Here is a 12686-nt window from a genome sequence, read left to right on the forward strand (position 1 = left end):
CAGCAGCGACGCAGCAGCAGCAGCCCGTCCAGCATGGAAAGCTGACCGGCCACCAAGTCACTCTGGCCACCTTCTCGTCCTGTCTCTCGGGCTGCCCCCACTCAGGCGTGGTGGCAAAGTGGCCTGCAGAACAGAGCTGGCCCAGGCCAATCACAGATGGGAGACAAAACCCCTCTGGCTTTCCCTGAAAACGGGACGGTGTGGCATAGGGCCCCACGAGGCCCCCCGAGGATGCTGGGGTTCCCGGGTCTAAGTGAGGTAACTGATGAGGCCGAAGGACACAGGACACTTTAAGAGAAACAGTGACTTCAGGCATTATGAGAGGAGGGAGACGGAATTCCACGAAGGCGGAACGGGAGCCTTTGATGAGTGGCCTCCGCACACGCACGCGCGCACACACACACACACACCCCACCCCCAGACACCTCACGAGGAGAAACAGTGACTCCCGTCGGCCACAGAAACTTGACAGCAACACTGAGCTTCCCTGGACCGAACCACGGCGACCACTCACCCACCTGGAGAAGCACACCGAACACGCTCCCTGACGTGGTACCCTGACTGCATATAACCTCTAAGGCTCTCGGTGGAGAAAAGATAGGATTCCTGACTAAAACTAAAATGACCAATTACATTAAATTTAGGAGAGAAAATGGGACTGACATAATTTAAGGACTATTACTTTGAAGTTGTCTAACACATGTGTCTAGCGTCGCCATGACGCTTTACTCTTCATCAGCATTAGAGAATGTCCTGAATACGAACACTCTTTCTGGTGGGGGGCGGGATGGGGGCTCTGGGTACCACACAGAGTAGCTGTATTGCATTTCTTCTTCATGAGTAAGCTTCAAGTTCAGTTCTGCTTACCTGTGCTAATGTAGCATTCTACAGTATGATCAAAATATAAAGTTATTAAAATCTGCCAAGAAAAACATAAAATCCTGCCCACGAAGTACGTGGAGACCCTGGCCTTGCCTAACCCCTCGGCCTATCCTGCCGGTTCCAGGGACAGGGAAACACCATCGCCTGCCCTCTGGCCCAGGGCTCTCCCAGGGTGGCCAGGTGACCCATGAGGCCCATGCACCGCTCCGGTCCCAAAGGCCCGTCCCTGCCTGGGTTCCTCAATGGCCTGGGAATGAATGATCACGTCTTGCCCCCAAATGCCCTTAAACATCCCTACATGGTCCAGGCACAAAGCCACCGAAAAGCCACCATCAGGCCCCTGGTACATTGGGCTGCTGCTGCCTCAGAACAGAGCATCTTCTTCACTCCTGAGACCTGCAGACAGGGCCTCACTTCCCGGCGTGCGATGCTGACCCGTCCCAACACTGTCCCCCATGCTCAAGGCTCTCGCTGTCCCCGGGGGAAACACTGGTTAGAGTGACCGGAGCTGTCTGCGCACACTTGTGTCGGCCATCGGTGATCTGTCCCCGGGACGACACCCCTGAACGTCCTCCTCCTCTGCGGCACCGCTCACCTCTCGAGCCCCGGTTCTAGCAGAGGCTGCACTTGGGGCCCCGCAGAGATGCTCCAGGTCCCAGCAGAACTCGGGGTGTCTTCCTCTCTCTTCCTTAAAGGCCCATTGGCTGACATCAAACAGGAAGTTTAGAAAGAAACAGAGTCCGAAGCAAGTTTATCCAGGAGGAGGGGGAGGGGCCCTGATGGTAAAGCTTTCGCAGCCGCCGTCTCCCCAGCTTCCTGCAGGTCAGGGGGGCCGCCTCTCCCCCTCCCTGGGGTCAGCACCCTCCTCTGCTGGCTGCAGAGCGGGCAGCTCAAGGCACTGGGCTTGGGAGCTTGGTCTCCCTGCTAAGTGGGGTCAGGCCCTCAGTCACAGCGGGGCCACCAGAGCAGCGGCCGCCCTGGCTCAGAGGGCGTCTGGAGTCCGGGGGGGCTGAGGCTCCGGGGGTGGGTGGAAGTAGTAGGGCTGGAAGAGCCTCTCTTGGCTGCACAGCTCCATGGCCCGGTAGGTGTGGGAGAGGAGGTGGGGGAAGCGCGACGTGAAGTAGCGCACGAAGTCGTCAGGCAGGGAGCCCAGCGTCTCCCGCACCTCCGCGGGGAGCTCCCGGTAGTGGTGCTTCTGCAAACAGGGCAACACGGGCTGTTAGTTGGGCACCCGCGAAACGCTGGTGGGGACCCTTTACTCAAGGAAGACAGAATGTTAGTTGGTTCTCTGTAAAGAATAGGGAAGAAGTCTAGGTGGCCCACAATCCATCCTGCTCGCCTTGCCAGCCTCCCCTCACCAGTGACATTGGCACTTAGCGAGGCTCCTGGAAGCCTCGACTGGAGTAAAGGCACCTGGAACTGAAATGTCTGTCCCAAGGGGTTGGGGGCCTCGTCTGGTCCAAGGCCCTGTCGGAAGGCTGCTCAGTGACAGCTCAGGCCAAGAGCACCCAGATCCCTCCAGAGAACAAGTGGGGGCCAGGCCCGTGTGGGAAGGTGCCCAGAGGGTCCTGTCAGAGCGGTTGACATGGCAGCGGGGACCACGAAGGACACCGGCATCAGAGAGCCTGCTCCCCAGGTAACTGCTCACCCCAACGTCCCTGAAGAGAAAACCCGAGTGAGGGGAGAAAGTCTCCAGTTTGTCAAGTCTGGCTGAGGCCTCCCGGCCTCTGCGAGGTCAGAGCCCCAGGACGGACGGGGGATGCGTGGAGAACGGGCAAGAGGGGGACGGCTGTGCTGCGGGTTCCCAGCCCTCACCTTATTTCTCATGGCTCGGAGGAGGTCTCTGACGGAGCCGCCTTTGTAGCTTCTGAATTTACGCAGATCTACGGGAAAAAACAAGAAATGCAATGCAACACACTGTGAAAGAAAGCAACCTCTGGGGCTCCCGGGAACTGGGTGGCCAGACTACAGCCACCCGACTCCACGCCCCTCGGTGACAGGAGCGTGCCCCCAGCTCCTGGCTGCAGCCCCGGCCAGGAATAACCACCGTGAGCACGCAGGGCACCCACCACTGCCCTGTCACTGTCAGCGGCAGAAGTGAAGCACACACAGTGTCACGCTCTGACTTGTACCCAAACCACAGACCAAAGCCACGGAGAGCCCCACCTGTAGCCAAACAGCCTAGGGCCGCCATTTCCACACGAGCTTCTCAGAAATGGCTGCAGCTTTTGAGACCTTTGTGCCAATGTTTACCGACCCCCAGGGGCTTCCGGCAGTCACCTGTCTGCAGGGGGACGGTGATGTTCTCCCGCCAGTCCAGCTTCACCACAGCCTTCCCGCCTCTCTCCAGCTGCTTCACGATCGGGCCGTCCAGGGACTCCTTTTCTATTCGGTCACTCACGTCCTGTGAGGGAAGCGAGGGCCACCGATGATGGTCGGTGCAGAGAGAGGCTGGGCGCTGGAGGACCGACCCCAAGTCAGAGCAGCCACTGCGGCATGAGTCTTAAGCTGGGGCTGAAGCTGCCTCTGAGCTGGGCAGTGAGAATCCTGCCTTCCCCCGAGTTCTGTTCGCTTTTCCCCTGGGCACGGCCAGGTCTGTGGCTCACGGGGGAGAGGCCCACCCTGACCGTCCCCATGACAGGGAGAGGACAGGGACGCACCCCTGTCCACAGACCTGGAGCACCTCACCCGCGTTTCACACCAGACAGACTGGGAAACACACCTTTCCCCAGAGCCAGCTGGCAAAACCACGAGGCCTTAAGTAGCCAAATCACTAGAGGAGTTCATATTCACTGACCCTATCACTTAACCTCTCAAGAGTCTACCTTAAGATCTGGGCAACAACTGAGTACAAGACAATAGAAAAAAACCTAAGGTAAGGAAATGTTTAAATTTATGAAACTTGAATGAAATGTTATGACACCTGAGATTTGCTTCCGAATAATCCGGGGTGGGGAGAGGTGGGAAGAGGGAGGAGGGAGAGTTAATGATCGTTGACACTGGCTGGCGGCGAACTGGGAGTTCACTGTCATGCTCCCTCTACTTTTTTCAGTGCCTTTGAAAGTTCCGATAATAAAAGGTTTAAAAATTGTGGCATGCCCATATGATAGAATCTAATAGGTATTAAAATTTTAGAACTTTAACATGGAAAAATACTTAAAATATGAGATATGGTAAAAAAAAAGGGCAAGATACAAAACTGTATCTATAGTTTGATCCTAATGACACTCGTATTTTATGAAGAAAATACATTAAAATTTCAGGCCTGGTTACCTCTCAGCTATGGGATCATGGATTGTTTGTTTTACTCTTTGCTCTTGCTATCTTTTCAAAATCCGAAAAACGTTAAATGGAAAGTTGAGACAGAAAACCCGCATCTCCACCTGGAAGAACTGCAGCTGCTTCTCCAGGCTCCAGAAGAACGGGTGTTTCAGCACGTGTTTGGCTGACGGGCGCTTCTGAGGATCCATCGCGATCATCTTCTCTATTAACTCCCGGGCAATGACATCTTCTGCAGCAGAGGACAATAAACGCGCCTCGAGTCATCACCGACCTGATGCCACATGAACTACCCCAACCGTAACCATGTGCACGGCCCTGGAGTCGAGATGCCACGACAGGAATCCATCCCAGTAACCTCATTAAGAGCCTGCCCAAAACCTTTGGCTAAAAGAAGAGTCCTCACCACATAAGGTGTGAAAAGGCCTGGAAACACCCACTCACAGAGGCGTGGGTCACGGCCATGCCTCCGTATCCTGAAATGTGGGCCATTACAATGACACCCTGGCTGAACGGACAGAGAGATGTTCAAGGTGAAGTTAAAGAAGGAGCATGTTGCAAAACAGTAGGTCCCATTTAAAATAAAAATATGCATACATGTCCAGAATAATATATGCAAAGGTACAACAGCAGTCATTCATCACTGGGTAACGGAATTACAGGCTTCAAGCTAATCTGTTTTTTTCTATAGGGAATAAGGAAAATTAATCCATAAACAAAATAGTAAGTTTTAATTATAAAAAGTTAAAAATTAAAAAAAAACTAGAGTGCCACAGGCCAATTATAACACAGAGAACCCTGCAGCCAGGAGGAAGGACTTGTGGCACCCATGCCTGGACAGTGAGGACCGAGCTGGCCTGTCCCCAGCCCAGTCTGCACCCGCTGACCACTGGTGCAGACAAGAGACTGTCCTGCTCATGGGCACAGACTATGCGACTTCCCGAGCGTCGGTGCAGGAAGGACCTCAGGTTGTTTAACCTTCCCAAGTCACAAGCTGGAAAACAGAGGCTCCCAAAGCAGGTCTTGACCGTCACACAGGTAATTAACTGGGTGACCTGAAGGAAACTCGGAGCCTCTTGGCTTTAGAAGGAGGCGCTCCAAGAAGAGCCCCTCCCAGCCACAGGTGGGTGGCTAGAGAGGAGGATCTCTGGGAACATGTGCCAGGCACCACCCCAGCCACAGGGGCCACGGGGGCAGCTGAGTGGCTCCTGCCCCTCCCACCCGCTCACCGTGCTTCTCGGGGTGTAAGCAGTCGAGGCTGTAGGCGCCCAGGAGGATGTTGGCCTGCCGCTGCAGGGACTTGCCGAACGGGTGGCTGCCCTCAGAGACCACGTAGTAGAAGACGCAGCCAGCAGAGAAGATGTCCACTGTGTAGGTCTGAAAGAAGCGTGGGGCGTGAGAGGCCTTCTGGGCAGCCCCCCGCCCCCTCAGCAACAGAGAGGAGTGTGGCCGCTGCTTCCTCCATGCTGAAGGTGCCGGGGAGAGGTGGCTAGTGTCTGGGAGCTGCCCGGAGCAGTGCTGGGCGCCCTGCAGGTGCCGCGTGGGCACTGGTGATCACCTTGGAGAACGTGGGCTCTGGAGCCCACGGCTGGGGACGCTGGCTCTGCCACCTGCCAGTTGGGAGTCCCTTGGCCACTCTGTGCCTCAGTGTCCTCCAATGTAACATGGAGAGAAAGAACAATTCGACACTCCTCATGGGGTGATGTGAAGACGCATTCATACATGAAAGTTTACGTAACCAGCGTGTGGCCAATAGGGAGCTCTCTCCTAGCCCTTCCTTACTCTTTACCCAGGCAGCAGGTAACTCCTTGGAGACAGAGATTCTGGTGCATTTGCTTCCCTGGTGTACCCCCAGCGCCTGGAATAGTGCCTGTTTACGACAGGTCTTAAAAACTTTGTTAGTAGGTGCATAAAACACTTGCTGGGTCAGAAATAGCCCCAGAAAGAAATCACATGGCCAGTTTCCAGTGAGGACACTTTGATGCCGCCTTCACTCATCCCACAGAACCGCTCTGTCTACGCAGGAGCTTTTCTCCAGGGAGACGCACGTGGGTGATTTCTAGCTCACACTGCTCAGAAGTAAAGCTGGGCGGCCCCGAGCAGCCTCCGCCACTTCGAGTCTCCAGTGGACTCATGAGGGTCCCGTGGGAGAAAGCCAGGGGCTCGTCACCTTCCACGCTGGAGAAAACACACCTATAACAGCACTAGACTGTCATTCATCCTCTAAACAGCCCCACGAGGGGAGCAGCAAATGTCACCATCCCCGGATAAAGACGGGACAGAAAGGTTCCATGCCAAGCCCAGAGTTCCTGCTGGACGGTGACAACCAGGACACCGCTCAGGTGTGCTAATTCCCAAGCCCAGCCATCCTCATATGGTCTCATCAGAATCTTCCTCACGTGGGGGACAGACTTGGGACAGGAGGAACAAGTGCACCACAGCTGGAGTTCTGACCTGTCACCTGACCCACTAACGGTATCGTTAAAGCCCCCCATTTTCCACAGCCCGGCTGCCTGAGGTCCCCCGCACACCCAACGCGCACACTGGGGGCTCTTGTCCTAGGTGCTTGGGTCCCTCTGCTCCCACCAGCTCATCTCTACACTCAGTTTCGTTCTTCGCCAAACTTACTATGGCCACTTGTTCTCACAATTTAAATATTCCATAAGCTGTTAAAATACAACTGCCACCAAGTTTGAGGTGAGTTGAGTCTCTGCCAAGATGCAGTAAAAGAGAGTGGCTATAAAACCCCTACGAATTAGATGTGGGAGACTCAACTCTAAGGGACTGGGACAGAAACAGTTCCAACTAGGATTCCGCTCCCTGGAGTGTCTGAAACGTCGGAGTCTCGACCGAGAAGGCGCAGGAGTGGCACGCGAGTGCATTTTACCCAAGAGAGGAACCCAACAGCTCCATCAGCTGGACCCAGATTTGAAGAAAAAGACCTTGACCTACATCAGATTTCTAGTACTTAATAAGTCACATTACTTGCTTTAAGTTAAAATGTTTAAAGTGTGATGCATTTCCTTATTACTCGTTGTTGTAACTGACTTTTCATGAACTGGCCAGCTGCTGGTCCCCAGAGAACGGGGTAAGAGGGCTCTGAGGAACTGGGTCTGGCTGAGGCTGGCTGACCCCGTCCAGGTCTGGGTCAGGGACATGTGGGGTGGGCCTCTGATGTCTTGTGCCAGAGAGCGAGGCGCTGCCACACGAATGGGCTCTCAGCAAACAGGTGAGGAAGCCAGCTTGAAGGGCTCCCGCTGGCTCGATCTGGGACAATTTGAGCATCAAAAGGAGAAACAGAAAAAAGAAAAGTAAAAAAGGACTATGATGGATTATAACACTATTTTAAAAGTCCATGAATCCACAGTGATTTAAAAAAAGAAAACAGAGAGAAAGGGGATAAAAAGCAAAGTTCTTTACACAAAAATGTCGGCTAATAAAGGCAGAAGACTTTCCCGAGTTCAGTGACTCGGGGAAGGCCTCTCAGTGGGCGCTGCAGCCTCAGTGAATGACTGCTGGTGAACGGGACATTCACGCTGCGCCCAAACATCACCCAACACACTTCTCACAACAAAAAGGAAAACACACTTCATGTGGAGAGAAAAATGGTCGTCACCTGTGCCAGCTCAGCCGAGTTGGCATCACTGCCCGGGGTGTCAAAAGAGTGATACAATCTGCCGCCTTTGTGCCTCCTGATGCTGGGCCCTGTGACTGTTACTGCCAAAAACATTCAACTTTGATCGAAACAACCCCTTAGAGCTATTATTAGTTCACGGGAAATACGAGGAGCAGGCAGAAAGGCTAAACACCACCACGAGGAAACGAGGGAGCAAATCCCAAATCGGCCATTCCACAGACCAGGGCTTACGTTCTCCAAAGGGCCACCATCGAACAAGACAGCCGGAGGACAGAAGTAGACTGGGGGTAGTCAGATGCAATGCAAGACCCTTGCCAGACCCTGCCTGACAAAAACCAGCTCTATAAGAGACATCCGGGGAAATGTGAATATTAAATATCAAATGTTAATTGTCTTGGGGGCCACGTGCTGAGGTACTTGAGGGTGTAGGACCAGACGACTTCCTCTTATATTCGAATGGTTTAGCAACAAAGAACAGCTGAGAAATATTACCAAATGGTGAATCTGGGCAGAGGTACAGAGCTACTCACTGACACAGTCTTTTGATTTTCTGTATGTCTAAAAATTCTCAAAATAAAAAGCTGGGAAAACGAAAACCGAATAAAAAAGAAATAGAAACTGGAAGCTGGTAAATATGCAAATAGTGGGGGAACTGACAGGGAAAAGAGCAAAGCAAACAGACGCTTGCCCACATTTGCCCCGTTTGTTCTCCTGCTCATGAGACCATATGGAAAGGCCAGCAGCACGCTCTCTGCTCAACCAATGTCGCCCCGGCTCCGTGCACTCCCACCCCAGGTCTTGAAGTTCACGGACCTGACTCCTGAAGATACAAGAGGCTGCGGGTTTCAAAGGACTGAGCTCACTACTCACGGGGTTCTCCTTGCAGTCCTCACTCAGCATCTCCGGAGCGATCCAGCCTTCTGTGCCAGGCACCCCTGAACGGCGGCTGAAGCTGTGCCTGCCCACTGCCAGCTTCTTGCAGAGGCCGAAGTCGGAGATCATGGCCTTAATCTTGCCATGTGCATTGGGCATGGAGAGGAGGATGTTGTGGGGCTTCAGGTCTCTGTGGACTAACGCAAAATTCCAGGTTGGTTCAACGTGAACCACGAGCAGCACCCGGCCTCCTTCTGCGGTGGCAGTGTGCCCTCCTCGGCCTGCCAGCACCTGCCGCCTCTGAAGATTTTCGGCGGAGTAAGGGTCCACCTCAGACTCTGGGCAAGTCGGTCACCCACCCAGGCAGTTGTCCAGTAAAGGGAAGTCTCTCACCAATGTTGAGGGAGTGCAGGTGGGCCAGCCCCGAGGTGGTCTGCTGCAGCAAGGTGATGGGCTCCAGGCCGAGGTGGGCAAAGTCTTTCTGCTCCACGTACTGCAACAGACACAGTGGCTCGGTCAAAGTGCACAGGGCTAGACCTTGGGACTCGGGATCAGTGGCCTCGGGACCACTCGGCCCCCTGGGGCATTGTGTGTGTGTGTGTGTGTGTGTGTGTGTGTCTCTCTTCTCTTGCTCTTTTTAAAAAAGTGATTCAGTTTTATTTAGAAAAATCATGCCTCTAGCTCTTTGGTATTGAGTCAGCTTATATTCTCTGATCATATTTTAAGAAAGAAATGGGAAGTTTTACTGATGATATTCTCTGTCCAAATCCTTATTTTTCAGGAGACTTTCTCCGGAAGCCACAGGCTAACTTAAACAAACAAACCAAGCTCCACCCTACTAGTCTACAACGACAGAGATGAGGAGGCAAAAAAGTCGAGGTCATCGCCTCCTACAGGTAGGCCTAAGAAGTGAATGATACTGAAATAGTCTCACAGTGAGCTGGAAACTGAGGAAAAGGAGTTCCCTGGATGACCCTAATGATTCGAATCATCACGAAGCATCCTCCAAGCCCACAGCAGCCCTGGGATGAAGGACTGGCCAGGTATGCTGGAGGCCCAGAGACATGCTAACCACAACCAAAGACTGCCCCAGGCAGGCTAAGAGGATGACCCAGTTTGATAAAAACGTTCTACATTTTGACTGTGGTTAATGGGAAAGCAACTTTGTCAAAATGCATCAAACTGTACATTTGAGTACACTATATTATAAACTCAATAAAGTTAATAAAAAGAAATTTAAACAATGAGTCGGCAGTCCCTGAAGCCACGCCCCGGTTGCCGGGAGAAGGGAGGCGCAGTGGGGACAGCCGGGCTGCTGGGGGCCCGGGGCACCCACCTCCTGCAGCGTGGCCGCGCACAGCTCGATGGCGATGTACTGGAACTGCCGGTCCCTCTCCGTGCAGAAGTAACGGATCACATTCGGGTGCTCGTCGGACTCCCGCAGCAGCTGGACCTCCCGGTCGGCGAAACTGAAGCACTCGGGGAGGATCCTCTTGACCGCCACGTCACGGTTGTCGAACATGCCCCTGCAGGACAAGGAGCCCGCTGGGTTGGGAGGCGCTGGGGGGGGGGCTATGGAAACGACGGGAGACCCGTAGACCCACAGTGCCCCTCTTCCTGTGACACGGCAGCCACTCATCAGCCTCGGAGCCCAGGAGGCCCCCGCCAACCAGCAGGTAGCGCCTGGAGGTGGACGGCTTCCATCTGAGTCCCAGCTGTGCCCCTGCTGTGCCCCTGCTGTGCCCCTGGAGCCCAACGCGCCGACAGGCACTTGCGCCCGGCGTGAGGAAGACACAGCGCCCTCCAACCCACTCACCGGTACACAATGGTGCCCTCGGCTCCGTGGCCCAGAACATCCTTGGGGTAGAATGAGATTTTTCCCACCATCACCGTGCTGGTTTCCTCGTCTGGAACAGGACAAAGACGGGGTTGTGTGAAACAAACAAACACTAAATGACCCTGAGGTTCGAATGGCCACTGGCTTCCTGAGCTTACGCTGAGACGCAGCGCCCCAGAGGCTCTACACCCCAGTCCCCTGGGTCCACTCCCCTCGCCACCTCCTTCCCTGTCCCTTGCCCCCCGATCCTGCCTTCATGCTGATGTGAGAATGGATGTGTTACACCTTCCCAAAATGGGGGTCCCCTACAGGCCCATCTCAGAGATTTGTGCCTGAAACACTCCGGTAGCAATGGCAGTCGTGTGAAATGAAGAGACCGGCTGCCAAGTCTCCAGCTGGAGACTCAGGACTCTGAGGTCCCTTGTCCTGACAACTGGCCTGCCCTCCCTCCCAGGGGAAAGAGGACCAGCAGTTGCACTTTTCTGCCTGGGCCATGGCTGCCCTTGGGAATGCGCTCCAACTGGATGGCCGGTGCACCTCTGGTCAGCAGTGACTCCGGCCCTCGTGGGGCAAGAAGGAAGGAGGGCTCTCGAAGGGGAAGCGGCCATGGGATGGAACAGAGCCGCGGTCCCCAGAGTGGGAGGGCGTCAGGGGAGGCACCCTGATCCCTTGGGAACAACGGCACTTTATTCACCCCATGGATGCTCCCAGGAAGGTTATGGTGCTGCGTCTCTCAGGTGATATTCAGATGAAAGAGCAAAGAGCACCACAGAGCAACTCGCTTTACCCTCGTCATCCTGGTCCAGAAAGGGGCCGGCGCCGGCCTTGGAGGCAGAGCTGCTGGAGTGGAGCGAGTGGTTGGAGGCTCTGGGGGACAGGCTGGGGCTGCTGGTGCCCGAGCTCTCCGAGTACAGGCCGGGCGAGTCCAGGAGCTCGGTGTCCTGAGCCACGTCTCCAGGTGCGTGGAAGGGCAGCTGCTGCTGGTGCAGGAGCTGGATTCTCTCCAGTTCCTTCTGGAACTGTCGGTGCTGGAGCTGCTGCTGTTGATGCATGCTCTGGGAAGAGAAACACACATCCAGACAAGTCAGCGCAGCTTGTTCAGGGGACGCCGGCGGGCAGCAAGTGCACTACCTATGACCCCACAGGGCTGGGGGCACACCAGTGGGAAGGCCCAGGAGGTCTTTCTGCCAGTTAGACTTCCCAGGACAGCCCATTCTCCCCACTGGAGGGGCCTGCCAGGGGCCGAATGGCCACCAGGCAGGGGCACCAGAGGGGGCACTTTCATGAAAGTCTGGAAGTTCTTACAAATGTGAAACCGAACAGGAGCACTGGTTGAAAGCGTGGTGGATACAGGGAAGACCCGCTTACTAACTGTGGCCATGCACTCAGCAAAGGTTGGGCACAGCCATCAGCATCCAGCGGCGGAAGCAGCTGGGGCTCAGTACCTGGCAGCCATCAGCCAACAGGCACACTGCCTGGGTGTGGCAGAGCGGGGCCGAGACGCAGCGGCCTGGCCCGGGTCCTGCTCCCCCTGACTTCACCACGTTGCCTTCCCACACTCACACGCATCTCTCATTTATTCTGAAAGTTCAATCTGGCATAATCTGAAGCAGAGTGGTTGATGATCAATACTACCCAGGCTTGGAGAGGTGACTGAAGGGACAGGTGGTGTCCAACAACCCCCGGGATTTTTCTGGTGCTCTCTCCCTCTCTCTTAACCTCAGGCTGAAATCCTGGAAACACCATCTACTAGCTGAGTAACCTTGGGAAAGTTACTTAACTTCCCAGAGTCTGGTTTCTTCATTGGTGGGTAGGGGATAAATAATAATGACCTCATAAGGTGACAGAAGGCTTAAGAAATACAATAAAATAATGCAGGTGAACCCATTTAAACAAATGAAAAGTGACCCCAAAATAAAGAGTTTCTAATGTCCATCCTATAAACGAGTGCCTGAGCACTGTGATCCAAGGTGATGAGGTCTCAGCTCTCGGAGCAACCGCTGAAGAAATATTCCTCCAGCACATTTCATCCCACACCCAACCCACACAACCACGTGATTTTAGCTCACGTATTTCCAACGAGAAAGTGGAAGGGACGAGAAGGCTGCCTTTCCCCCTCTAGCTGGCATCTCTAACAGTCCGTTTTTAAGGGAAGAAAGCTAAAAAGATGTTCAACTA

The 12686-nt window shown here is 54.4% G+C and overlaps 1 protein-coding gene across 1 annotated transcript in view; it reads right to left on the reverse strand.

Moving 5' to 3' along the window:
* Positions 1-401: 401 nt before the first annotated feature.
* The window catches only part of ERN1 (endoplasmic reticulum to nucleus signaling 1), a 75286-nt gene continuing 63001 nt past the window's right edge, over positions 402-12686 (reverse strand). Inside the window, exons 13-22 of the mRNA XM_053655319.1 lie at positions 11296-11563; positions 10488-10578; positions 10008-10197; positions 9065-9164; positions 8669-8868; positions 5391-5538; positions 4266-4393; positions 3163-3286; positions 2698-2765; positions 402-2077 (exon numbers count right to left, since the gene is read on the reverse strand). Coding sequence (XP_053511294.1) covers positions 1865-2077; positions 2698-2765; positions 3163-3286; positions 4266-4393; positions 5391-5538; positions 8669-8868; positions 9065-9164; positions 10008-10197; positions 10488-10578; positions 11296-11563 — 1530 coding nt within the window. The 3' untranslated portion in view covers positions 402-1864. The remainder of the gene's footprint in view (positions 2078-2697; positions 2766-3162; positions 3287-4265; positions 4394-5390; positions 5539-8668; positions 8869-9064; positions 9165-10007; positions 10198-10487; positions 10579-11295; positions 11564-12686) is intronic.

The sequence above is a fragment of the Artibeus jamaicensis genome, unplaced genomic scaffold (genome assembly GCF_021234435.1).
Source record: "Artibeus jamaicensis isolate MK-2021 breed Jamaican fruit bat unplaced genomic scaffold, CSHL_Jam_final contig_1998, whole genome shotgun sequence".
Lineage (NCBI taxonomy): Eukaryota > Metazoa > Chordata > Mammalia > Chiroptera > Phyllostomidae > Artibeus > Artibeus jamaicensis.